The sequence below is a fragment of the Peromyscus californicus genome, unplaced genomic scaffold (assembly GCF_007827085.1).
Source record: "Peromyscus californicus insignis strain IS unplaced genomic scaffold, ASM782708v3 Scaffold_5__1_contigs__length_169319896, whole genome shotgun sequence".
NCBI classification, from domain to species: domain Eukaryota; kingdom Metazoa; phylum Chordata; class Mammalia; order Rodentia; family Cricetidae; genus Peromyscus; species Peromyscus californicus.
The window spans coordinates 19,232,167-19,260,165 of record NW_026294573.1 but is presented as its reverse complement, the minus strand read 5'-3'; the positions used below and the strand labels follow the sequence as shown (position 1 = coordinate 19,260,165).

The 27,999-nt window shown below is 43.9% G+C and overlaps 1 protein-coding gene across 1 annotated transcript in view; it reads right to left on the bottom strand.

The window, feature by feature from the left end:
- Positions 1-4,904: 4,904 nt before the first annotated feature.
- The window catches only part of Clic4 (chloride intracellular channel 4), a 65,403-nt gene continuing 42,308 nt past the window's right edge, over positions 4,905-27,999 (bottom strand). The window contains exons 3-6 of the mRNA XM_052716717.1: positions 21,989-22,114; positions 16,434-16,540; positions 9,317-9,498; positions 4,905-8,387 (exon numbers count right to left, since the gene is read on the bottom strand). Coding sequence (XP_052572677.1) covers positions 8,223-8,387; positions 9,317-9,498; positions 16,434-16,540; positions 21,989-22,114 — 580 coding nt within the window. The 3' untranslated portion in view covers positions 4,905-8,222. The remainder of the gene's footprint in view (positions 8,388-9,316; positions 9,499-16,433; positions 16,541-21,988; positions 22,115-27,999) is intronic.

The following is a 27,999-nucleotide window of genomic DNA, read 5'->3' as shown; positions in this document are numbered from 1 at the left end:
CTCTGCTTTTGTTTCCACAGAAAGTCAGAGGCTATGGATTTGTTCCAGATTAAGATACATAAGGTTTGACCAGCCAAGACCCCCTGAAAGGTCTCCGATGACACCATGGCCCAGATGATCCAACATCCAGAATGGTTTCAAGGCAACTGGCTCAGACGATACACCCTCACGGACTACTCCATAATCCTAAAATAGTCTTTGTGTCCCCATAAGATACAGCACCCCCCTCCAGCAGGAAGTAGTAAGAGAAGCTACGCCCAAATTCCCAAATATACCAAGCTGACTTTGGAGATGTGTAAAGGTTAAAAGCTTCCTTTTTAAGAAAAGAAAAGGGGAAGTGCTGTGGGATGGTCTGTATGTCAAATGTGTTGCTGATTGGTCAATAAATAAATCACTGATTGGTCCGTGGCTAGGCAGGAAGTGTAGGCGGGACAAGGAGGAGAATAAAGCTGGGAAGTGGAAGGCTGAGTCAGAGAGACACTGCCAGCCGCCATGATGAGAAACAGCATGTAAAGATGCCGGTAAGCCACGAGCCATGTGGCAAAGTAAAGATTAATAGAAATGGGCTGAATGTAAGAGTGAGAGCTAGACAATGATAGGCCTGAGCTAATGGCCAAGCAGTTTAAATAATGTAAGAGTCTGTGTGTTTGTTTTATAAGTGGGCTCTGGGACTGGCGGGACTTGGTGGTGGGAGCTGGAGAAAAATTCTCCAGTTACAATCCTCCCTTTCACGGCCCTCCCCTCCCACTAGGCCCCTTTGTTCCCCCGGAGTTTCATTTCTACTTCCATATGTCATCTGTACACATATGACTGTATGTATCTATATAAAATCAGGACTCCCAAATGAGAGAAATCAGGCCGTTTACCTTAGAGATTCTGGGGTAATTCACACGGTATGATCTGGCACAGTGGTAGTTACCTTCCTGTAGAGGACACAACTTTCCTGTTCTCTTCCTCTTCAGTTTCTTCAAAGAGAGACTGGAGCAGGCTGCTCCAAGGCGGGGAACAGCTTCCTTCTTTTTTTTTTTTTTTTGGTTTTTGGTTTTTGGTTTCTCGAGACAGGGTTTCTCTCTGTAGTTTTGCGCCTTTCCTGGAACTCACTTTGTAGCCCAGGCTGGCCTCGAACTCACAGAGGTCCACCTGGCTCTGCCTCCCGAGTGCTGGGATTAAAGGTGTGCGCCACCACCGCCCGGCACAGCTTCCTTCTTTATGGCTGAAAATACTCCCATTGTGTATGAACCACAGTTTCTTTCCTTTTTTTTTTTTTTTTTTTTTTTTTTGTTGTTGTTTTGTTTTTTGAGACAGGTTTTTTCTGTGTAGCTTTGGTGCCTTTCCTGGAGCTCACTCTGTAGACCAGGCTGGCCTCAAATTCAGAGATCCGCCTGCCTCTGCCTCCCGAGTGCTGGGATTAGAGGCGTGTGCCACCACTGCACGGCTAAACCACGTTTTCTTAATGCATCCCTCTCTTGTTGGGACACCTGCCTGGATCTATAGCTTAACTATTAGAATAGTGCTCCGATGAACACTGATGTGTAAGCACCTCTGGGATACGTTGGCTTGGGGGCTTTTAGGTTAATAAGCAGGAGTGGTATATCTGGGTGATTTAGTTCCAGTGTAAATTTTTTGGGAACCTCCATTCTGACTTGCATAGTAGCTGCACCAGCTTGCATTCCCACCATCTGAATGGGGGCTGTTCTTCCTCACATCCTTGCTAGCACTTGCTATTTGTCTTTTAATTATACAATGCGTCTGTGTGTGTGTACACAAGTGCAGGTGCCTCGGAGGCCAGGGGCGACAGATACTCTGGAGCTGGAGTAGGAGGTGGTTGGGAGCCACCCAGTGTGGATGCCAGGATGCCAACTCAGGTCTGCAAGGAATGAGTGCCCATCTGCTCAGCAGTTTCTCCAGCCCTGGGAGGCATTTGTTTCTTGGTAATAGCCATTCTGGCTAGGGTAAAATGGACTCTCTCAATAGAGTTTCAATTTGCATTTCCCTGTTAGTTAAGGATGTTGAACGGTCTTTCAAATATTTACTGGTCATTTGTTTCTTTTAGGACTATAGTCAGTTCATTTGCCCACCTACTGATGGTTCATTTTTTAATTAAAAAAGAAAATCTATACAGATCCTAGACATTAGTCCCTAGTCAGATGGACAGTTGGTGAAGATTTTCTTTCAATCTGTAGGCATCTCTCCACTCTGGTGATTGCTTTTGCTGTGCAGCAAGCAGCTTTTGAATACCCTGCAATCCCACGTGTCTGTTCTCGATGGTATGCCCTCACCTGTGGTGGTTAGTTTTAAATGTCAACTTGCCACAACTTAGAGTCACCTGGGAAGAGAGCCCCAGTGAGAAATTGTCTAGATGGGGTTAGCTTGTGGGTAGGTCTGTCTGTGGGAGACTGTCGACTCACTGACCCAGCCTACTGTGGCGGCACCATCCCTTAGGCTGGGCCCTGAACTGTCTAAGAGTGAAGGGCGATGATGAGCAAAAACAGCAAGCTGGTGGCATGGTTGCCTTCATCTGCTCCTTCCCTGCAAGGATTAACATGGAAATGTAAGCCAAATAAAGCCGTCCTCCTCAAGGACATCTTTGGGCAGGGTCTTTTGTCACAGCAACAGGAAAGAAACGAGGATTGTGCTACATTTTATGCTCTCCCCTAGCTGTGTTTCATGCCTTATGTTATTGTGGCTTTGACCCATTCGAATCAACTTTTGCACAGGGTGAGAGTTGGGCATCTAGTTTTGTTTTTCATGTGGATATCTAACTTTCCCAGCACCATTTATTGTCTTTTCTCCAATGTATTTTTGACACCTTTATCAAATATTAGGTGCCAGTAGCTATGAGTTTATTTCTAGTCTATTCCATTGGTCTACATGTCTTGAGTTTGAGCTAGTACCATGCTGTTTTTGTTACTATGACTCCGAACATAATTTGCTATCTCTAACATTGTTCTATGATTATTCTGGCTGTTCAGAGTATTTTTCTTTTCCATATAAACTTCAGGATATATAGATGGATAGTTTCGTGAAGAATGGTACTGGAGTTTTGGTAGGAAATGAGTTAATCTTTTCTAAGAAATCAGAAAAAAAAATTTCATCAACAATAGCTTCAGAAGCCTAGATATAAGCCTAACTAAAGAGAAAAGATTTCTATGATTCAATGAATGTAAGAAAATCCTCTCATGTCTACAGGCCAACCTGATCTAGACAATCCCTCTAGACTCTCTCCCACAAGTTGAGAAACCCACCACACCAGACCAGATCACACGTGGGTCTGATTCCAAGTCTGAGGTAGTTGGCATCTTTTAAAGGAAGAAGACTATTTGCACTTAGGAGTACTGGGAGAGATTTGCTAGTTGCTGTAACTGGGTTTTTATTCTGGTTTGGATTATTGCTCCTTTCTTTCTCTACTTGCACTAGGGGTTTCTTGCTGTGTTGGACACAATGGATCCTTTCCTAGCTCTCTTTTGCTCATGGAATATGCAATCTATTCTTCTCCAGTCTCCTTTCCCCCCATGTTTAAGGGTCCTTTAAGTATTTTCTGCAACACTGGTGTGGTGGTCGTGATCTGTTTTAGTTGGTGCTTGTCTTGAGATGGCCTCCTTGTTCTCTCAATTTTAAGAGAACTTCACTGGATATAAGAATCTCGGTTGGCTGTTATTTACTTTCAGGACTTGAAATGATGCCGTGTTTCCTGGCTTTGGGGTTTCTATTGGGAGGTCTGATGTTATTCTCATGTTTCTGTGCACTACTAACTTTTCTCTTACAACTTTTTATTCGAGACAGGGTTTCTCTGTGTAGCCCTGGCTGTCCTGGAACTCTCTGTAGACTAGGTCGGCCTCAAACTCTCAAGAGATCCACCTGCCTCTGCCTCCCGAGTGCTGGCATAAAGACAGAGAAAATCTTGTCTTGAAAAACCAAAATAATTTCTTTCAAAACAGGACTTTATATAAGCTTACATTTTTCCTACTTATTTTTCCTCCACCACCCAGGTCTCCTTCTGAAGAAACTGATGTTAGCAGTTTAACTTCTCATTTGTTTAATGTGAGTATATGGTAATTATACTGACTTTCAAAATCCTTAAATTTATTTTATGTATCTAGATGTTTTGTCTGCCTGTGTCTGTGCATCACGCGCATGCCTGGTGCCCAAGGAGGCCAAGAGGGTGACAGATCTCCTAGGACTGGAGATACAGCTGGTTATGAAACACCATGTGAGTGCTGGGAGTTCAAACCCAGGTCCTCTGGACCAGCGCTCTTAATTGCTAGGCCACTCTCCAGCCCCTGATTTCTGATATTTAATGTTGTATGTAGACATTCAACTGAATTCTGTTGAGAATTTCCACCCTGTTTAGGATTACACAAACGCCATCATTCATCCACGCCCATGCCTTCCAGGCCCGCTGCGCTGCTGAGGTGACCTCACAGCAGCTGTGAAAAGCAGAGGGACGGCAGCTGTGACGGGACATGGCTTCCACCTCATGCTCTTGTCACAGTTTCTGGAAGTTACTGGTGAAGTTTTTATCGGGTTAAAAAAAATTACTGGTCCAGGGGCTGGAGTCAGCTTGACAGTTAAAAGTGTTTATCGCTCTTGTTCAGGACCACATCAGGCAGCCTGTCACTCCAGCCCCAGAGGATTCTTCTGCTCTCTGCAGGCACCCCTACATACATGAGCGTGTGTGTGTGTGTGTGTGTGTGTGTGTGTGTGTGTGTGCATAAAAACAAAATATTTTTAAATGTGCCCTATTTTGCTAAGAGTATCAGTTTTTACTAAATCATTCACTACACCAGTTGTGAGTTAACAGCATTTCATTTTCCTTCCTAGTAAATGTGCTGAATCATATCAGAAAAGCACTCTCAAACACTTTTACACCAAGTTATTTCCATGAAGGAGACAAAAGACTCCTCTGATAGTGAAAATATATTTATTTACTTTTTTAATATAATAGCTGCCAGCAATCTACTGGTGTTGATGTTCCAGAGAGAAGAAAGAAAATGCAAGCATTCTGTAATGGGCTTTCATCCCTACCCAAGGAATTCTAGAAACAAAAACTCCAATCCTGTTTGGTCAGCATTATGGCTTGGGTGCTGAGTTTTTATGGCTTGGGACTTAAATTTTTTCCACACACTTTGATAATTGTAAAGATGAACCTTTAGAAGTCTACTGTGAATTTCACTAACAAACGTGCTCTCTCTCTGAACCAAATGTTGATTATTGCCAGCCGAAGAAACTGGTGAGTCCATTACAACTTGATGAGGTGTAGACCAAAATCTTCACTAAAAATAATTTCTACTTCCCCTCATTTTTACTTTGTAGATATTTCCTAAATGAGTTTAAATATGAAGAAATAAACCCTATCTACATGCAACTCTGGCAAGATTCCAGAATAACTCAGCCAAAGTATAAATGCCTACCTTCTAGAGCTGATCCACCTAGTGTACAAATCACTCAGAATCTCTTCATAGTATGCAAACTGCTCAAGAGTTTAGAGCTATGAAAGCTAATGCTACTGAGAAAATCTTATCTGCACTGCATTGAAAATCTGTATCTACAGAACAAAGGAAGTTACAGGAATTAGAATAGTGAGGCATTCCCACTGTTCAATAGTTTCTCAGTATCCACTGAAAACTAGGGAGACTCCACTCAGAATCCCGCCTCCAAGGGGAGGGCTGGTAAGAAAAGGAGGTTAGACACGGAGGAATGAGTCACTGGTGTGGACGTGAGCCTAGGTGACTCCTGTACTTGAGCCCACACACTGCATCAACTGCATGGAAACTTCCACATTCGCACGTTCCAAATCCCCAGGTTTTAAGCCACGAGCTTTGCAGAGGGAGTGGTGGGTGCTCGCTGCAGGCCTTCCTTTTTATAGCTTCTGTCCATTGCCAATCTCAAACTTGTCTGACTTTCTTCATAGAAAACTAAACTGTATCTCTCTACAGAGAAAAACAATTCTGCCTTTGTCAAAACCAAGGCAGGCTTCCCTTCCTTGGACATCCAGAGACAGCAAGAGCAACCATGAGGCAAATTAGGAGCCACAGAGAATAAACACCAAGGGTGGGCATCTCCGCCAGTTTCAGCCTGTCCTCTTCACTGTCCTGCACAACCTCTGCAGAGTGAGAAGCCCTCACTCCATCCACTTGCGGAAAGAACAGGCATTCATTCTCTGGAATCTTCCTCATGAAAGATGCAATCTGACCCAAGGACAAGCTGTCACTATGTAAAGTTGGGACATTTCTGCCCATGGAGACACTGCAGGGTCATTTCTCAAAGGAGAAAAGACAGTGCCTCCCCCTGGAACCAGACACATCACCACCCAGTGTTTGCATAGTGATGGGTGCTCACACCCTGATCTGAAATAAGGGGGAAAGCTGTGGCCGAGGCATCTCCCTGAGCCACAGGGACGCACTGTAAAGCTCCCCTTGTCTCCATGCTAAGCCAATTCCTGGTAAGTTTTCAAAGGGGGCTGCTTATGAGTCAGAATCTTCCGCAGAGTCGGCGTTTGTTTACTGTCTGCACACCAAAGGGAAAGCAGGCCACCTTGAAGCGGCGTACTGTGGGGCGGAAAGCCTGTGAGAAACAGCACTTCTTGAACAAGTTACCTTTAAAAAAAAAATCATCAAAACTGTAGTACAGTCAGTCACATCCAGGCTCTGGAGGACTGCTTAGAAAGTCCACTTTGTTTGGGTGAGAGGGGACAGTAAATACACAGCAAACCTCTCCTTTTACCAAACTCATTCTCCTCTGTTAGACTACAAACAACTTTCAGCTTAGACTTTGTTTAAAAATGAGAAAACAGGCCAGATGTGGTGATGCAGGCTGACCATCCCAACACTCAGGAGGAAAAGATGGCCACAACTTTGAGCCAGCCCGGTTCACCTATCAAGTTCCAGGCCAACCAGGGCTTCAGAGTAACATCTTACCTCAACACAAACAGCAAGAACAGAGCAGTGCTAGTCCTCAGTGTGGCAGTGGACAGTAGGCAAAACTGCGGGAAATACACACCACTATGACAAACACAATTTATCCCAAGAGAAGTGAAGGACCTCCCCTCTTTGGTCTAATGCAAATGGAGGTGGAATGGGAGCATGTGACCTGTGCTTCACGGGAGTTTAAGATGGGCTGGATGATGCATTCTTCACACCCCCTCCTCCAGAGAGTCTGCTTTAGGAGTAACATGTACTTGACATTTCAGTAAGCAGACCCTGAGCCCGAATAAGCTCTGAGTGGTTGACATGCTAGTCACCAAGCTGCAGCAGGTGAGTGTCAGCTTATGTAGTGCTGCTCAAAGACAGGAAGATAAAGAGCCACCCAAGAAAGGAGCTCTTACAAGAGGGAGGCGGGGCTTGGCGGGGCTCAGGGACAGCCTTGTCAGGCCTACACAAAGCCCTGGGTTCCATCCCAAGCACAGAGAGAGAGAGAGAGAGAGAGAGAGAGAGACAGACAGACAGACAGACAGACCTGTGACAATGAAGGCAGCAATACTGTTGCAAATGTATCTAAGACCCTGGGTGAAACCCACACGCAGATAACATAATAGAGAACCCACCCACCTTCTCTTATCATTTTGAGAATGTCTTCCCAGCCCTCAGTCTTTCGGTTTCTACATAGTATCGGATGTTACAATTTATACAAAGGACACATTTTAGGCAAAATTAAGTATCTACCAAGAACCCAACAGTCTCTCTATGGAAGGCAGTTTCCCAGACAGCAACACCCTCCAGCACACTCCAGGGCAGAGGACACTGAAATAGTATGTCCAACGCAGTAGCAATCCGTCCATATTCCATACTCAATATTACAATTCTCCCCAGTACAGAAATATTCTTTGTACCATGCATTACACACCAGTGTGGGGCACTCACGTCACGGCTACTATTGTAATGGTTGACCACTGGACCTCAAGTTTGCCATCTACACAGTGGAGGGACATGATGGTCGGGGCTCCAGAGGGATGGCAAACTGCCTCTCGTGTGACGAGCTTGTGTGGAGTGCCTCCGAATTGGAGAGCAGATGGGCAGGGCAGGTGGGCCAGGTAGAGGATTTTAGAATAATACTGCTTAGGAGTGTGTATTGGAGATAACTACTACACTTGGTCTACCTTTAATCCTAGTCTTGAGTAACTGCATGTTCATGCAAAATACACTTCTACTTTAGAGGAGGCAGAGCAGTCTGTTAGGAAAGCGGATTCTGGGGGAATCTGAAGGCATCTCTCTCAAAAGTGCTGTTTACTTGGTAAGTCTCTTGGCGACATCACTGTATGCGATTTCCACCTCCTTGTCGCTGGGGCAGGTGTTGGTGAACTCATCCCTGCTGTAGGCATTTGTCAGGTATCTCCAGATGCCCGTCATCCCTTTAGGAATATCAAAGTTGCGGTATTTTTTGGCCACCACCTATAAAAGACAAGAGACCAAGAGTTACACCTACCTTCCAAGGCTCCACACTAAGCACGTCTGACTGAAGGACCATTAATTCTGTGAACCTTTGTCAGCACATTCTGGGGGCAGAAGCTCTTTCATGTTCTGTTCCCAGCTTCCATGCTGGGCAGCTCACAACAGCCTGTAACTCCAGCAAGGGAAAGGCACCCCTTCTGGCTTCCCAGGTTAGCCAGGTGAACGCGCACACACTCAGAGAGCAAGCTACATTTGACATGTAGACTAGGACTGCATGCTACTGCATGCACCTGGAAATGCGACAGTGGCTACAGAAGCCTGCCTTGGACACAGGAGACGGCTGAGTTCAATCTCTGGGGACGTATGCTTTAAACACACGCTATTTTCAGTTTGCTTTCTTTTCTTTCTTTTTTAGTTCGGGCTGGTTTTGGTATAGTCTCATGTTAGTTACGCTGGCCTCGAACTCTCGCTTTCCTGCCCTCATCTCCCAAATGCTGGGAGTGCACACCAGCTTCTCAAACCGTTTTTCTCATCTTAGAGCTTTACTACACATTTAATTTACTACACATTTACTACTCATTTAATAACTGAGCGTGGTGACCACTTGGCATTTCTGGTTTTGAATTAAAAAGGTCAGGTAGGTGATGATCACCAAACAACATTTGACAAGCTCAGGCCAGTTCAGAGTTACCTATCACATCTTTGAGTTTTTATTCAGTCACAGGAAAAGAAAAAAAATAACAATTCTTGATCCAGTCTCAGTGTTTTCCTCCCTGAGACAGGGTCTCACACAGCCCAGGCTGGAGAGGGTCCTGATCCGCCCAGCTCTACTTTCTATTTAAGTGGCCCGAGGACGTGTTGACAGGGTCCTCTCTGGCTGGGGTGGAGAATCACTGCTCCGGCAGCACCCCCACTTCCGGCAAGCCCACCTTGACAATGTGCAGCTTGGGCAGCAGGTTGCAGTCTGCTAATGTCATCTCATCACCGTCCAGAAATCTACGTGTGGAAAACTTGATGTCCTCCATACTGTTCTCATCAATTTCATCAGGGAGGGGCGAATTCAGATACTCATCCAGTTTCTGCAGTGTCTTCAGGAGCCCCCTCTCCAGCGCTGGAACAGACACAAACACCGTCAGAGAGGAAGCCAGTCCTGAGCAGGGGCTGTGCCTCAGTCACTGCGTAATGTTCACTAGTACCGTGGGCCCTCACACCCTCAGCTCGGCTCGAGAGCAAGACAGAAGGCCCCTGCCCCTGGAGCTTGTCTCCACGATCGCTCCAGCGAGCGCATAAACAAACGAGAGTGCTGTCATTTTGCTGACCAACAAATGTCCCGTCCCGTTCCCACAAAAATGCTGCAGCCCACCCCGTTGATATGTAAACTGCAAAGATAGGTGGGGAAAGCAAGTCTACTAACTCACAGTGGGAGGAATTCTTATCAAGAGGGAGAGCACGATCCTGCTCACTGGGACCGTTTGGATTTACCGTGAAGAGTGGTCAAGAGGCACCAATGCCTGAGCAGACAACTTAGAGAGAGCCTGGGGTCTCAGCTTGCCTTGTACCACACAAGAGGCCAAGAACAGGACTGTCTCACCAAGGCCCAAGTCAGAATGGGAAGGCACAGTTACAGCTCTGAACTGGCTGCCTCCTGAGAGCCAGGAGAACTAGAGACTGTGGCTGTTAATGCCTCGGAAGTCGCCTAAACCACGGGCATGCACCTGGAGAGTCAGGTCAGCTGGCCTTAGCGGAGGGAGCAGGAGCGTTATAGGAAGGAATATGGAACAACAGCCTCACTAACCCTTTCCTTTTGTGTTGTTGCTGCTGGTTTGGAGAGGGGTGGGGGTGTGTGTGTGTGTGTGTGTGTGTGTGTATGAGAGAGAGAGAGAGAGAGAGAGAGAGAGAGAGAGAGAGAGAGAGAGAGAGAGAGAGAGAGAGAGGAGTACTGGATCCTAGACCTAGTGCATGACAGACAACCCCCTAGCTATTGAACTATATCCCCAGCCTAATACACCTCCCCCGACAATTCTCAAAATAGATGAACTCATGCAAACATCTGGTAAAAAGAAAAAATAAGAGTAAATATCATAACTCTCATTCACAGCAATATATACATGTGTAAGTATGAAGAAGTTTGGAGCCTTTAAACCATAAAGTCAAGTATTACATGCTTTACATCAGGCATTTCACCAGTAACATAAATCCACCCTACCAACACTTCTTCCAACTGCTACCTCCCTACCCATCCCTCAGTTTCTCTGTGGCAATGGATGAAGTCTTGGCTATGTAAGAACTTACAGGCACCAAAAGATGAATGAATTTAAAAGACAAAAAGCAACAGAGTTCAGAAGGCGTGTGAACAAGTAGAAGGAATATATTCAACAAAATATAAACTCGATCTTGTAAACTAGAGTAGATTTGAGTACTTAGAGGAACTGCTTGGAAGGATTATGAGATGTGGCCTTTTTGGAGGATGTATGTCCCAAGGGGATGGGCTTTGGGGAATCAAAAGTACATACATGCCATTCCCAGTGTCTGTCTGTTGGATCAGACAGAAGCTCTCAGCCAGTGCCTCACCACCACACCCACCTGTCTGCCTGCTGCCATGCTCTGCCGTGGTGACCATGGACTAGCCCTCTGAAACTGTAAGCCCTAATAAATGCTTTCTTCTATAAGTGGCCTTGGTCTTGGTATCTCAGCACAGCAACAGAAAAGTAATGAAGACATGGACCTTTCATTTCCTTCTCTCAGGCTGACACTACCAGGAAAACTCTCAGAAGCAGGGACAGTGAGCACCCTGTTCTAGCTCCCAATCCCAAGGAGGAAATGGAAATCTTCCAGTATTCCCAATATGGTGGTTGTTACAATTTCCTACAGAATTTTCTACAGAAAATGATACCTAACAGTATACTATGTGTAACGGAGTCTCACTACGTGGTCCTGGTTGACCTCAAACTTGCTCTGGTCATCCTACCTCTGTCTTGCGAGTGATGGAATTACTGGATCACCATGCCAGGCAGGAAAAAGAAAAATGAGTTTCTTAAAAATGTATGGAGAACGGGGGCTGGAAGGTGGCTCAGAGGTTAACAGCACTGGCTGCTCTTCTAGAGGACCTGGGTTCAATTCCCAGCACCCAAATGGCAGCTCATGCCTGTCTGTAACTCCAATTCCAGAGCTTCTGACACTCTCACACAGACACACATGCAGGCAAAACACCAATGCACATAAAAATTAAAAAATGTATTGAGCTTGCTGCTAAGTGTCTGTGGGGAGATGGGAATAAGGGAGGCACCGGGTATGGCTGTGAAACGAAAAATCCCCTTTAACACGTACAAAGAGAATGGATGAAGTTTCTACTTAGGGAAATACCAAGTTTTATGTGTGTACTGTGGGAAGATGTGTTGCTGTGATTGGTGTAATAAAAAGCTGAATGGCCAATAACTAGGCAGGAGAGATAGAGGAGAAAATCAAGACCCACAAGAGGCACCATCAAAACTTGGAACAAGTTGGATACCAAGAACAGGAAAGAGAAAAGCCATGTGGTAAAATGTAGATTAATAAAAATATGGGTTAATTTAAGTTATAAGAGCTAGTGGGGCAAGCCTAAGCTATAGGCTGAGCTTTCATAATTAGTAAGTCTCCATGTCATTTTTTTGTGAGCTGGTGTGCACCCTCCCCCAAATCTGATTACAGACAGCAACAAACACATAGGCTGGATTCATCAAGATCACCCTCACTGTCTCCACAATCAAACAGGAGGGGTTTTCTGGTTTTTTTTTTTTTTTTAAAGAAAACAAATAGGCAGCAGAGGGTGATAGAATTCAGAAATAAATTTGGGAAATTATGAGCACTCAGCTGGATCTGGAGACATGGCAGGGAATCATCATTTAAAATAAAGATTAAAACACACAGCAATAGCTACTACCTCCTTTTAATATCATACAAGCCAACGGTAAAGCAGATATAGCTAAAACACAACGATACAATTATTAATAATATGAACTAATAAGAACCCAGGGTTAAAAACAGCTAGGTTAGTAAGGAATTGAGGGCATGATGAAAAAATCTTTTTATGGTTGTACTTAAAAGAAAAAGAAACAGCTGGGTGGTGGTGGCACACACCTTTTATCCCAGCATGCAGAGGCAGGCGGATCTCTGTGAGTCTGAGGCCAGCCTGGTCTACAGAGCAAGTTCCAGGGCAGCCAGGGCTACACAGAGAAACCTTGTCTTAAAAAAACAAAAAACAAAAAAACAGCCAGGCGGTGGTGGCACACGCCTTTAATCCCAGCACTCGGGAGGCAGAGCCAGGCGGATCTCTGTGAGTTCGAGGCCAGCCTGGACTACCAAGTGAGTTCCAGGAAAGGCGCAAAGCTACACAGAGAAACCCTGTCTCGAAAAATCAAAAAAAAAAAAAAAACAAAACAAAAAAAACAAAAAACAAACAAACAAAAAAAAAACAGTGAAAATGGAGAGAGGAAAATTAGTAATAATTTATGTCATTATTAATAATAATTAATGATTCATCGTAAGGTATGGCCAACGAAAAAAGACACAAACAGGCATCAGGAGGTTCCAAAACCAGTACTAGTCAATGAACCCAAGCAAGTTCTAAAGCTCAGCTCCCAGGCAAAGGCCTGTCACTAGGACAAGGAAACACCAAGACTAACCACTGGGGGGCGGCAGCAGGTCGCCAGAAAGTGATCTGTCTGCAAGTTAGGACTGTTACTCTCCATCTCTAAGAAGCTAGTCCCAAAAAACAAAGAAACAAAGTGCAATGCAGTATACACAACTTAAAATTAATTATGAAAATAAAAACATTTTGGCCTATGGATATAGCAAAATTTAAAAATGCAGACACACATGAGTCAGAAGTCTGTGGAAATGATCACTTTGAAGTTACAGAAAATACAAACTAGTACAGACTTTTGAAATTTTGGCAAAATTAAAATGCATAAAATTGCTAGACATGGTGGCACAAGTCTCTAATCTGCATCCAGGAGAGCTGAGGGCCACGCAGTAAGATGCCATCTCAGAGGAGAGGAAAGGCTCGGGCCTGCCCGCACATAATTGGAATCTAGGCTAGGATAGTAGCATGGTCACTGCCAAAACAGGTACAAGTCCTGTTGAATAAGGGACGTTTCTAAAGCCTGAGGCACCCTTGTTTTGACTGGAAGGACTGGGCTGGGGGTGGTGCGATCCACGGTCTCCTCCTCCTGTCTCAGCCTCAGGAGTGCTGGGGTCACAAATGACAAAAAGCATTTTTTGGGGGGCGGGGGTTTTCGAGACAGGGTTTCTCTGTGTAGTTTTAGTGCCTGTCCTGGATCTTGCTCTGTAGATCAGGCTGGCCTGGAACTCATAGAGATCTGCCTGCCTCTAGCTTCCGAGTGCTGGGATTAAAGGCGTGCACCACCACTGCCCGGCTGACAGGTAGCATTTCTAATACATAATAATGTGAACATGCACAACACGGTTTCATATAAAATGACTCCCAGTCACCTAGGATCTGTTATTGAGTTACATACTGAAATTATATTGGATTTACTCTCCAACAGTAAGTCAGAGAGGATCAGAGGAAGTGTCTTCTGGATAGGACAGGATTCATGAACACTCAAGAACACGCAGCAGCTGTGGTCTCACTGCACAAACCAAGCCAGTTAGCGTTCTAGCACGGGAATGGGGGAGACTCATGAGCCCCATCCCCAGCTGAGGAACTATTGACAGTTGATGGCTTCTGGGGGAGGGAGTCAGTTTTCTTTAAAGGTGTGGCTCCTGGTAGGTCACCCCGTTTCCAGTGGATGGCCCCACACCCAGGAATATATGAACAGCATGAATTGTAATCAGTGGGTTATTAAAAAAGACATGAAGTTGAAAGAGTGGGGAGATGAGGAGTCTGGGTGGAGTTAGCGGGGGAGGAGAGTGAACAGGATAGGATCAAAATACATCGTGTGCATGTATGATAATCTCAAAGAACAAAAAATATCATTAAAAAGTTATCCTGCTACAACCTTAGCTTTTCCAATAAGCAAAACTTACTCTATTACTTATATGATTTGAATGGGCAGATTCAAGGCGGAAGTGTTAAATGTGACATAAACATTTCTGTTGGTAAAATAGATACATCAATCTAAGCACCAGCCCTTGCCCATTTTCACTAGACTAATACGATAGCACCTAGACATCTAAACCCTTAGAATTAGGTCCTAAGGGTCTTTAAACTCCTCATATGTAATGGATTTTACAAATATTTACCAGGCTGATAAAGCCAAGACTTGTCAATGAAAACGTGACACCCACGTCTGTGCAAACTGCTGGCGTGTGAGTGTTGGGAGACGGCTGCCGCCGCTGCCTCGGCTTATTAAAAGCGTGTAATTGCTCTCAACAGACGGTAAGAGAACCGCAGCAAACACACAAGGGGACAGCATTCAACGCAAATTTGATTTCAAAGTGTTTTCTAAAGTCTCGGGGCAGTGACAGTCCCTGTGGGAAGAGGTAGCTCGGCAACAGGAATTCTTATTTACCAGTAGGTATTGACTAGGAATGAAGCCTTCTGCATTAAGTGCTTGCCTCGTCCTTTCTTACTGGCTGCAGCACTCTAAAGACAGTAGGCGTAGGTGGCCACTTAAGGCAATAACAACTTGACAGGTAAAAAATAGAATACAAAGTTATACTTAAGTGAGTCACTCTCTTTCCCAAGCCCTCATCCCCCAAGGCAAAGGAAAACTCACTTTATTTCCCTCTTCTACCCACCATGTAGTAAAAGAAATCCAACTGAAACTCAGCCCTCAAAAACTGCACACAGAAATAAAAACATTGCAAAGAGCACAAAGGTGGTCGGCTAGCAGACCTGGGTATAAAAGCCAGCTCTGTGAAAACATTGTCTGCACAAGCAGAGAGCAAAAAACACACTCTGGGAAGAGAGGGCTCCAACTTAACCACTTGCTTAGAGTATAGATTGCAGAGAGAGAAACATTTTTAGTCAGGAAAATGGCTAATTACTCAAGAAAATTGCTTCTAATCCAAGGCAGCTGCTGGAACACATTATAAAAATAGATGTAAGCCAAGCCTGGGCACTAAAACTGTCCCCCTCCCCCTTCACTGAAGAAAAACACTCCAGAAACCAAGAGTAAAGACACGGAATCCCACACTGAATTATGAAAGGCTGGAAGCTTAGAGCTGGAAGCTGAAGTACCAGGGAACCTGAAAGAGCTTCGCTTTGGGGTATTTGCTGCTATAACAGCACTGATCATCAACCCCCATCCTCACCCCACCCCATCCCTAGGCTGCCAGGGCTTTGGAGCCCAGCTCAAACTACCACCCTGCCTACAGCCAGAGCAGGCACAACACATTTTTAGAGGGCAGACTTTTGTCTGTTTTTTGTTACTGTTCTAACTTTTTAGGTTTGGGTTTTTTATTTGGTTTTTTTTGACACTTTCATGTAGCCAGGCTGGCCTCAGACTCAATATCTTTTAATTAAAACAAACAAACAAACAAGTTGTCTCCATACTACTAAACTATTCCTCACCATAATAATGACCTGAACCAAAATTTCTAGTTTTATGATGTAAAGAGATCTGAAAGCTGGTGAGTCCAATCACCTAAAGGCCACACCCAAAACTGCTCAAGAGGAGAAATCAGCACACATACACACAGCAAAGCACAGGAGCTCGTTTAGGCTGCCAGTCCCCCACAATAAACAAGTGATTTAGTAATCAGTCAATCAAAGCTAACTCTATCTCACCACCACAACCAATCTGCCCACCCCTGGGTGTGTCCTCAGTTCTCTGCGGGGTTCCCTTGAGTAACTCTCAGTGTCTGAGAACTCAACGCCTCCCATCACACATCTACCAGACTCCAGGCACCGGAGCAGGTGCTGGATGAGCAGTGATTTAACCACTTCCCCAGGGTTCTCATTGCCCTCCACCGACAGCTCTGATTCTTACAGGAAAGCCTACACACTCCCTCACACTCACTGTCTTCATAACAGCTCAAACTGTTGTTTGGGTTTTGTTTCTGTTGTGACAATCTAATTTATTTCATTTTATTTTATTTTACCTTCATTGGCTTCTGGCCTTGAGTTCTTGATGTAAGCAGAGAATTTGGCAAAGATGTCCATTCCAGCAGTGTTTGACTCCGGGTGTTTTGGTGAAAGCTTTAAGTACCTAAATAGAAAAGGTGAAGCTGGATTACAGATCCTTCCAGAAGAAATTATCCCAAGTCCTATCAATCTGTAAGCCACTGTACAGGTGACACCTGCAGACATCTCTGAACAGTTACTGACCTAAGGAACACCATCACCTGTTTTCTATGATAGTTTTTAAATTTTTTTTTCATTAGGAAACAAAGTCTGCATGGTGTTTTTGTTCACATATTAATATTCTTGGCAATCAAAGGGCATCCACTCCCCAGCTCCATTTAGTGATTAGAATGCTAAGGAAATGGCTTGTTAAGGGGTCTGGGCCGGGAGAACACACAGGAACAGATGTCCCAGGATAAGACTTCTCAAGCAGGCCATCCAAAGGAGCTTTTCATGGTAAAGGGAATGTACTCCATCTTCACGTCAACACGGCAACCATTGGTGCCAAGAGGCTATCAGAACAACTTTAAAAGAACCACAAAGAAATAAGGCAGGTCACACTCAAACTCTCTGCAGCGGGGGACACAGCTCTCACAGCTGGGTGCTTAGTATGCTAGGCACTGGCCTGGCCTTTGTGCAGCAGCCTGAGAGGACCAGACAGCAGGAGGAGCCCAGGCTGGTCAAGCATCTTGATCATCCACAGCCAGCTGAGGACAAAGTAGTAGGTGGACCTTTCACTTCCAAACAGCAGCCAGCCTTTCCCAGTCCTTCTGTGCTAAACATGCTGCAGTATATTTAGGACCGCAGTGCTACGCAATAAATAAATAGGATGTCAGACATCATACTGAACCCTCGTTTGTGTTGTGACCAAGTTTTCAACTTTAAGTCATGACACACCAGCTTTGAATAGGTGTGCACACGCATGTACTTTACATGTGTAAATTTCAACCACAAGTATTCAGTGTGTTTCTTCCTTAGAATGGAAGTCTGTGTGTGGAAAAGTCTGGGCCACTCCCCCTTCCTTCAGCAGACCTTGCTTCATCTCAGAGGATGGCCTAGAGACATTCAGTCCCTGAGCCCTGCTTCAGAGAATATTAATCAGCTGGAAGGCCCTGGAAAGTAAGGTAAAATTTCACACTAAACTACTTATTTCAACTTATTCGAGAGGATGCTCTCTGGTCTACTTCCCTTAAATTAAAATGAAGGGGAAACAAAATTTGAAAGAAACTGTATTAGAATGCAATGTTTTATTCTGTGTCTCTCTCATACACATATACATTTACAAACATACACACACACACACACACACACACACACACACACACACACACACACACATATTCCAGGCTGGCCTCAAACTCACAATCCTCCTGCCCCAGCCTTCTGAGTGCTGGAATCAGTGTATTTACATTTCTTCTGCTTGCTATTGTGAATTCAGTAAAGGTTTATCTTCTAAAAAAACTCAGGCTGGTTTTCTTTTTAATAGGTCCACCTAGTCTCCAAATTTCTCACTGTTTAACCCTGGAAACTTCTCCCATAAACATTACACCACGTGTCTTAGTGAACAAATAGAATGCGTTTATGGGAATCACACACGTGCACAGACGTTCTTCCTAACCTGAGTGGAGACGTGAATCCCAAAGCCAACACCCCTGGCTCTTCCCTGACTCTGAAAACAACCAGCTTGCAGTGGCGTATTACCAATGGCTCCCACTCACAATGAAGACCCACACCGAGCACGCTAACAGAGCCAGTATAGAGAAGACAGCGCCTCTTCAGTGTCTTCTCTAGCCCAGTGTGACCCCCACTCTTGTGAAGCAGAGACAGGAGGATCATGAATTTGAAACCACAAAACACAATAAAATGGCCTCTCTTATACAGAGCCTGCCTCTGGAGTTACACACTGACGTCTGTCGTCTTCTGTCCTAACCCTTCAGCTCTTGGAGCAAATTACAGTTCAGTTAAAAAGCCAGGTTTGGGGCCAGAGAGACGGACCAGTGATCAAGAGCACTTGCTACTCCTGTAGAAGAGGACACGGATTCGGTTCCCAGCACCATGTGGTGGCTCACAACCACCTGGAACTCCAGTTCCGGGGGACCTGACACCTTCTTCTGACCTCTACAGGCTCCCGCACATACAAGCATACACACACACACACTCACTCAGGCACACACACAGGTGTACACACACACACACACTCACTCAGGCACACACACATACACATTAAATAAAATGTTTTAAACCAAGTTTTAAAGCTTTTTGGATAAGTAGTTCCTTTATTAAAAGAAAAACAAGAGGAACTAAATTATTAACTAATAATAATAATAATACTTTCCCCAGAGGACAAGAGCAAGCCGTTAGACCCCGTAGTTTCTCACAGAAGGCTTCTTTGTGTTCAACTTTGCACTGGTGGCCACATCTCAGGAAATGCTGGAGCCCTTGCATCTATCTGCCTGCAGGGGTGGCATCACAATGCTCACAGTTCCAGCCACTGCCTTTGGACAGGCTGGTCTACCTTCTAGAGCAGTTCGGCTGCCTATCCCCCTTCCCTGTAACAGGGCACAGCATGAAGAGTGCTCATTAGGCCGGGAGAGAGCCACAGCTACATAAGTGAATTTGAGGCCAGCCTAGGCTACATCAGACCTTGTTTTTTTAAGCAAGAGGAAAAGGGAGAAGGGAAGATGAAGAACAACAAAAATACAATCCTGTCTCTATAAAACGTTACTCAGAAGCTCTTCAGGCTACAAAGAAAAAGGAAAGCACTCTAGGAAGAGCTTAGCACACTGAACACTAAAACAGAAAGACTTCCCACCCATCTCCAGTTAGAGCAGCTTTATAACCTGCCCAAACAAAATGGAGAGGAAATTTCTATATAAAAAAGAACAAGTTGCAGTCCAGCACTCAAGAGGCAGAAGCAAGTGGACCTCTATGAGGCCAGTCTGCTCTATGGAGCAAGTTTTGGGACAGCCAGAGACACACAGAGAAAAAGAACAAAAAAGTTGCAGGGCATGGTCGCACATGCCTGTAACTGCAGCACTCCAGAGGCAGAGGCAGGCAGAGCTCTGAGTTCAAGGCCAGTGTAGCAGCCAAAGCAACACAGTAAGGTCCCGTCTCAATAAACAAATAATAGAAAGAAAAGGGAAGAGTGGAAAATGTTTATTTCCAAGGTCTAATCTAATACATCGGATGCCAAGAAACCAGAATATTTTGGTTTTAGCTCTATTTTTCCTAATATCAACCTTCTGAGGAGCTGTAGCAAGAAGGAATAATAAAACTGACTTTGTTGCTGCTGAAAAGTAGAAGAAAACATAAGAAAATGTTTGCTTGGCCCAAGTGGATACACAATTTATCCATGCACTGATTTAAAAACTTAAAATAGGGCTGGAGAGATGGCTCAGAGGTTAAGAGCACTGGCTGCTCTTCCAGAGGTCCTGAGTTCAATTCCCAGCAACCACATGGTGGCTCACAACCATCTGTAATGAGATCTGGCGCCCCCTTCCGGTGTGCAGGGATACATAATATATATGTACTGTATACATAATAAACCTTAAAAAAAAACTTAAAATATCCTTGGAAAAATGCACAGAATGAGTATTTCAGAAATGGCTTATGACAAAATACAATTCCCTTCATAGAGACTGGCTATGTCTTCAAACTGCTTCTCCACTTAGAGTTTAAGGTCAACACAATGAACCTGACTACATGAGAAGATTACTATCAATCAGTGGTCTGAGAACAAGTTGCCAATTGGTACCTTCCTCAGAGCTGACAGACTTAAGCACAGAGAGATCTAGAGGCTTCTATGATGCAACAATCTAGAGTCATTTCCAGTAAGTCAGATGCATGTTCCTAGTTGAGTGTACAAAGTCTCCCTTTCTGCTGTACCCGAGACTTTGGCTGTGGTTTATTGGCATCCAAATTAGACGCATGGGCTGGGAGAGGGAATTAGGATCCTTTTAAGTGTTGTTTGCAGATACTTTTCAGGAAACGAAAAGACCTCAGGACTACTGGAAAACAGAGATAAAAGAAACTTGAGACTCTCACAGAGAAGGAAGGACGAGGAGGGCTCGTAGGCTGTTAGCATTTTAGAGCAGGATTAAGAGAAGATAGTTTTAGGTTTAGCACAAAATTACCAGCCCAGCACACAACGTGCTGGTCTGCATCCTTCCTTTTTGTAGTCCTCCAAAGAAACACCCTTTAGCCAATACATTCTTGCCCTACAATGCCTGTCACGTCTCCATTTAACTGTGCATACAGACTTCAACTAAACAAGTAAAGCTTAGTTAAGGGAGGGTCAGATCTTCTATACAAACCTTTCCTCACCCACTCCTGCATCCCACTTGTCATTTGACTATGCTGCTTATGTGCTTTATTTTTTGAGACAGGGTCTCCCTCTGTGGTCCTGGCTGCTCTAGAACACTCTGTAGACCATGCTGGTCTTGAACTCACAGAGATCTGCCTGCCTCTGCCTCCTGAGTGCTGGAATCGAAGGTGTGCGCCGCCACGCCTGGCTGCTGCTATGTTTTTTCAAGAGCAGGAGCTAAGCTTCCTTTCCTGTTGATCCACACTGTTGTGCTGTATAATCGCTGAAGAGAAGATAGACTGATGGATGGATGGACTGATGATGAGTGGATGAATGGACTGATGAGTAGATGGATGGATGGAGGTGAGTTAGCGGGGAGATGGACAGATACTGAGCAACTAATTTTGGAACCATCTGATCCAATAATCCCCATTGCTGGGAAAATTATCTGGACATGAAGAGTAAAGGTAAAAGCAACTGGCAAGAAAGGGTGGGTTAGAAAAAAAGAAACACATTTTCTGAGATGAAGGGATGGCTCATTGGTTAAGCTAAGTGGTTAAGACTCCTGTTCTTGCAGGAGTCCTGAGTTCAATGCCCAGCACTCACATGGTGGCTCACAACTGTCTATAATGGAATCCAATGCCATCTCCTGGTGTGTATACATACACGTAGACAAAACATTCATATACATAAAATACACAAATAAATAAATCTTTAAAAAAGAAAGAAAAGAAACACATTTTCAGGTTAATTAAGCTGGTAAAACCTAAAAGAAAACTAATAATGCTTTGAAAATAAAAGTAGAATACAAAACCTTCAATCTGCATTTTGAATTTCCAATATAGTACAAGTGGGACTTCAAAATTTGGAATGACTTCAGGAATGGCAGGCAATTGCCCTGAACTGGAGCTTCAAAAAGCTCCCTTCAAAACTGACCAAGAACCAACTGTAGGTCTGGCAGCTCCACAGCCCATCTAGACTTTCCAACTGGGTGAGCTGGAACCTGTTTTGCCCACCAATAGCCAGATTAGGGACTCTCTAGCTCAGACTGATTCCAATCTTTCTTAGTATAGCTAAGCAGAAAGTCCATTTGACACTGATGAAGCATGAATCTTACAAGGGAGTCCTGGTTATCCCCAATTCAACATTGTGAGAATTTAAAGAGTGTCCAGAGACAAACAAAGCTTTATTCAAAGCGGTGGCATTATGCCCACACATTCTGATACTCACTTCGGGGGGCACAAGACTTCTTCAAGAAATTCCTCAATCTTATTTACATCCGTTTTGACTTCGCTGTTGAAGGTTATAAATGGTGGGTGGGTCCCGGGAGCCAAGTTCTGTAGATCCGCAGGCTTCCTGTTAAGCAAAACAGTGGTCAAGATGAGATCACTTTTCACTCTAAAAGGCAACAGTGCACTCTGGAGTGGTTCTAACCCTCCAGTTTGTAAGAATGAGCAAGCCCCAGGGTTCACTAAGTCTAAGAGTTGCACAGTACAATAACAAGCAGAAACCCCCCACAGCCCATAATGTACGGTCAGAACATTAAGAGTCTCTGCTTTACCAACTGAAAGACAAATCCTTCATCCTGGGCCTGGAAAGAAAGCTCAACAGTTAAGAATATGTATGGCTCTTACAGGACCCATGATTAGCTCCCAACACCCACATAGGGCAACTCACAACCACCTGTAACTCCAAATCCAGAAGCTCTGACACCCTCTTCTAGCCTCCAGTACACAGGCACACAAACATATGGTTAAAAATAAATAACATTTAAAAAGATAAAAAAAAACAAAGTTCTTCATTCTCATTCCAAATTCAGTTAGCTGCCTAAAGGTGTTGGGAAATGAGGGGGCAGACTTAAGGTCAGCCTGCAGCTTCAACTTTACACTACCTGCCGCTGAGCAGGGCAGATGAGCCAAACTTCTCTAAGCCTACATTCTTTTCCAGTTTTCTTTGTTTTGCTTTGTTTGAGGGGTGGGAATAAAACAAAGAAGAGCAAGCTCCCACAGTTCTGAACTGTAAGAAGAAATCCTGATCCCTTTACCATGTCCATATGAGTCAGACTAACAGACAGAGATGACTGGGAGACTATCTAGTCTCTTAATATGTAAAAGATGGTATGAGCAAGGTAAGAAATAGCACAAAATAGATAAATTATTCAGTGTGTAAAAAATACTTATGCTTTGTAAGGACTTGTCCAAATCGACTTTAAGTCATCAAAAAATTAAGTAAAGCCAGGAATGGTATCATACCCCTTCACTCTCAGCAAATTTTGGTGAGTTTGAGGCCAGCCAAAGGTATAGACAGAGACCCCTTCTCAAAACAAAGATTAAATAGATATAGGCCCAAAGAATTATGTAAGAGGGAGGAGGGGCTGGAGAAATGGCTCAGCAGTTAAGAGCAATGGCTGCTCTTCTAGAGGACCTGGGTTCGAATTCTAGTACCCATGTTGGCCAAGAATTAGCTGTAACTCCAGTCCAAGGGATCTGACGCCCTTCGTGGCCTCCAGAGGCACTGCACAGACATACATGCAGGCAAAACACACATACACATAAAATGAAAATAAAATCTAAAAAGAAAAAGAATGACAAAAGGCAACCGGGAATGGTGGCACACCTATAATCTGAACATTCAGGAAGCTAAGGCAGGAGATTCATCCCCTCCAGTCTGAGTACCACTCAAAGAACAAAGAGAGTAGAATCTCTAAAAGCAAGACTCTGTCTCAAAAACAATAAAGAGGTAAGAGAAAAGCCAGTGAGCACATGGCCAAATATACAATTACTAAAGAAATCCAAAATGCATCAAGACATTTTCCTATTAGAAAAAAATTGAAAATTTTTTTTTGTAAAAATATTGTAAAGCACTGATAAAGATGGCTAGACTTTATGAATATAACCACCAACAAGAAGGAATGTTGTTCCTACCTGACTAAAAAGCTCCCCCAGCCCTCCAGTGAACATCAGCATCAGTGTGTGAGATGATTAGTGTATTTGACAGTGACAAGACAAAGAAATCATAAAGCACCACGACATTCACTCTGAATCTAATCTCGCCTCTGGGGTATGTATTTCCAAAGCCAGGTCTAAACTAGGCATAGTGGTGCATGCCTTTAATCTCAGCACTCAGGAGGCAGAAGCAGGCAGATCTCTGTGAATTCCAGGCCAACTAAAGCTATATAGAGACCCTGTCTTTTTTGGGGAGTGTGGGGGGTGGGAAGACCAATAAACAAAGTGAGGTCTAGGACCCTTTTGTTTTGCAGCGCACATTTAAAAACTCACGTAGGCTGGAGAGATGGCTCAGAGGTTAATTAAGAGTGCACATTGCTCTTCCAAAGGACCCAAGTTCAGATTCCTAGCACCCACATGGGGTGGCTCACAACCACTTGTAAGTCCAGTTCAAAGGATCTGATGCCTCTGCTTCCTATGGCACTGCACTCATGTGCACATATCCACACAGACACAAGCATACCCATGATTATAAATAATACAAATATTAAATAAATCACCCTCGTAGCCCAGTGTGGTGACCTGGCACGTGATCCCAGCACTCAGGAGGCTGAGGCAGAATCACTTAGCTCCAGCCCAGCCCAGGCTGTATAGGGTTCCAGGCCAGCCTGAGCCACAGATGAGAGTCAAAGAAAAAGAAAACACCCCCAGTACCTGAGACATACATCACAGGACTGAAACGGCCAGGAATTACTTTAACATAGTTCAGAAAAGAGGCTAAGAATGGAACAACACAAAAATGATAGATTTTGGCAACTGAATCGAAAATATGGGAAAGTATTTTCTACTTTTTTTTTTTTAACAGACAAGGTCTCATGTAGCCCACGCTGGCCCCAAATTCACAGTGTTTAAATTCACTTGAACCCAGTTCCAAGTGGGCATTGAACTTCTAATGTTCTTGCCTCAGCCTCCCCAGTACCGGGATTACAGGCATGGGCTGCCTACCATATCTGGCTAATTCTATTCTGATATGTTTGAAAGATTTCATAATTAAAAAAGTAAACTCTAAGTTAACAACAACAACAAAAAAAGCAGTTAGCAGCATATCCCTTCAAAGAGCTTCTTCCCACAGCCATCACAGCCACAGAGCTAGTTCTCTTATGTTTAAATTAGCCGGCCTGCTTGCCCTCTTCCTTCCTTCCTGACCACAAATGCAAAGAATCTGAATTAAAACTATCTTTAAGTATATCACAAAGGAGAATTACTTTTCCATTGAAGAGGATTTCCAAAAGAATGGGCCCTACACACTACAATTAGTCCTGCTATATCCACTTCCCCAGGTCCCATTCATTCATACTTTACTCTGGCTCCATCTTTTAATTAGGTTAGAAAAAAAAGGACCTTTTTCTTTGGCTATATTCCAATCAAAGATATAAAGGTTAGCTGTGCAGTGATGTCTTTAATCTCAGCACTGGGAGGCACAGTAAAAACATAAAGCCTATATTTTTATAATTATTATTTTATGAACAGGTTAGAGTTGTATAAAGGGGAAGGAAAGGCTCAATGCTTTAAAAATAGCCCATGGAAGGGACCACATAACTAGCTCTGACTTCCACAATTGAGCATGGCAATTTTTAAGCACCCCCAAAAAACATGTTTCTTAGTGGAAGGGGCAAGGTGAATGAATAAACCTGAATAAAAGGACTGGGTAAAGCTCTACGGTCACCAGCTCCACCAGTGACCAAGTAAATAACAGCTAAACAAAGGTATGCAAAAAAAAAAAAAAAAAAGGCATTAGGACCCCCAGTGTCACATTAACAAAGCATTATATGAAGGGGCTAGGTTATATCAGTTTTAACTTTAGTGGAGTTAAGGGTTCAGAACTGGTTATGTATGATCAAATGATTTATAATAATAAAATGTTTAGAGGATTTATTTGACAATGGGATAAGAAGCCAGGCATACTTGTGATTACCAATTTCCATTAATATTAATGACTGGTAATTAGTCTATCTTATTTGAAAGCTATACAGACTTTGAAAACAATCAAGGTCATAAAAGGATTAGTTGTTGAAATAAAGGCCCTCCATTCCCAGTGAGAGGGGAACTGGGAACAACCTCAGCTTCTCTCAGTGGGAAATCTGCAGGAGTGCCAGGCAGGGAGGTGACTCTTCACAGGCTCTGTGACAGCCCACAGAGCCATCTGCAACTGCTAGTCCGCCCTGGCACATTAAGGATGCTAGTTCCATGTGACCCACAACAGCTCCTTTTACAGATGCTTTCCAGACAGAGGCTGAAGCTTGAGAGAACCCCCGAGGCAGTGGATGACCACTCTAGGTCATCTTCCATCTGTTTCCTAAAAGGCCCTCAACCCGTATTCTGCAGCTCACGTAAGCTCATTCAAGTTTCCCCGAAGTGAAAAAAGCCAGGGCCCTGAGTTCACACCTTGAAATTCTGCCTGAGCTGTGCAGCACTCCAGAGCTGAGGCCTTGCCTCCCACTGTAGCTTTGGTTTAGGACTCTGACGGAAATACATTGTTCCGTCCTTTCCCAGTTTGTTTCCAGATGAAAAACAACAACAACAACAACAAAAACCAGAAACACAAAAACAAGAAAAAGAACAAAAGAGAATGAAAGGAAAAGGGGAACCCAGTTGAGGCTAATATAAGTAGCTTAAGTGGCTTAATTTCCATTAAAATTGAATTCACCCCACTCACAACAACAGGAAGGCATGAGGCTGGTGGCTTGGTTCCAGTCGCTCAGTATAAAATATGAGCACAGCACAGTGATCCCACATGGGAGCTGGCTCTTGAGGGTCACCTGTCTCTGACCGAAAGGGAGCAGAAAGGACTGTCTCGAGTTATTTCAAAGGTACCAATTTTCAGTGCATAGCATTATATATAGCAAGAGAATACTTAACATTATATAAACAATCAAAAACAAAACAAAACAGAAAACAGAAAGCACCCAGCCTCACAAAGGCTACTAGTAGGGGATCTCTAACTGTTTTGTGATCTTTTCTCTCAGTTAGTTGCTCCTGACTACTCACTACCTGGAATCTTCTGGCTGACGAAGTCACAGCTGGGAAGTCACAGGCGCCTCCTTCCTAAGGTCTGTTGAGTTAAAGTGGTTAGAGGATTTCACTGATTTTTGCTACATGTTATAATCAGCTCATTTTTGTCTACTTCAGTATCAATCTGTGGAGAGAGGGATTGAGAGAGAGAGAGAGACACAGAGACAGAGACAGAGACACAGAGACAGAGAGATACATAGATACATGATACATGGATACATACATACATACTTATTATATACATACATACATACTTGTTTGTTTTTGATTTGAGGCAGCGTTGGCGGACCTGGAACTCACTTTGTAGACTAGGCTGGTCTCAAACTCACAAAGATCTACCTGCCTCTGCCTGCTGAGTGCTGGTATTAAGGACGTGCACCACAATGCCCAGCTAAGAAACAATATTTTAAAAATAAAATATCACTCAAGACTTCAGAACACATTTTAATAACACAATGTATAAGTAGAATTTAGAAAAATATGCATTATGGGGCTAGAGGAATCCGAGTTCAGTTCCCAGCACCTACAGCAGGCAGCTCAGGGGATCTGATACTCTCTTCTGGCCTCCACATATATACATTAATTTAAATATAAAAAAAATGTCTTTTAAAAATAAATTTAAAAAAAGAAAAATACTCACTAATCACTTTTCTAATTCACTCTTAGTAGCCTCAGGATTTACTCTCACTGACATTCTCTTGGAGAGGTTAAAAAAAAACATGCAGTAGCAAAACTCTCCTATGGAAGAGCACAGAGGGAAAAAGACAGAAAGGCAGACAGACGGACGGACACACAGTATCTAGTTCAGAATCCATTTGTGAAACTGTCTTGAGATGGACTGCAGGGCTGGACTAGCAGCTTCATGAAGGAAGATGAAGTCGCCTTTCCTGAATGAGTAATAGCCACAGGAAACTGGCAATTCTCTAGAAGGAAGGCCTCCCTGTGCCATTACATCTACAATTCTCTAGAAGGAAGGCCTCCCTGTGCCATTACATCTACAACTCTCTAGAAGGAAGGCCTCCCTGTGCCATTACATCTACAACTCTCTAGAAGGAAGGCCTCCCTGTGCCATTACATCTACAACTCTCTAGAAGGAAGGCCTCCCTGTGCCATTACATCTACAACTCTCTAGAAGGAAGGCCTCCCTGTGCCATTACATCTACAACTCTCTAGAAGGCCTCCCTGTGCCATTACATCTACAATTCTCTAGAAGGAAGGCCTCCC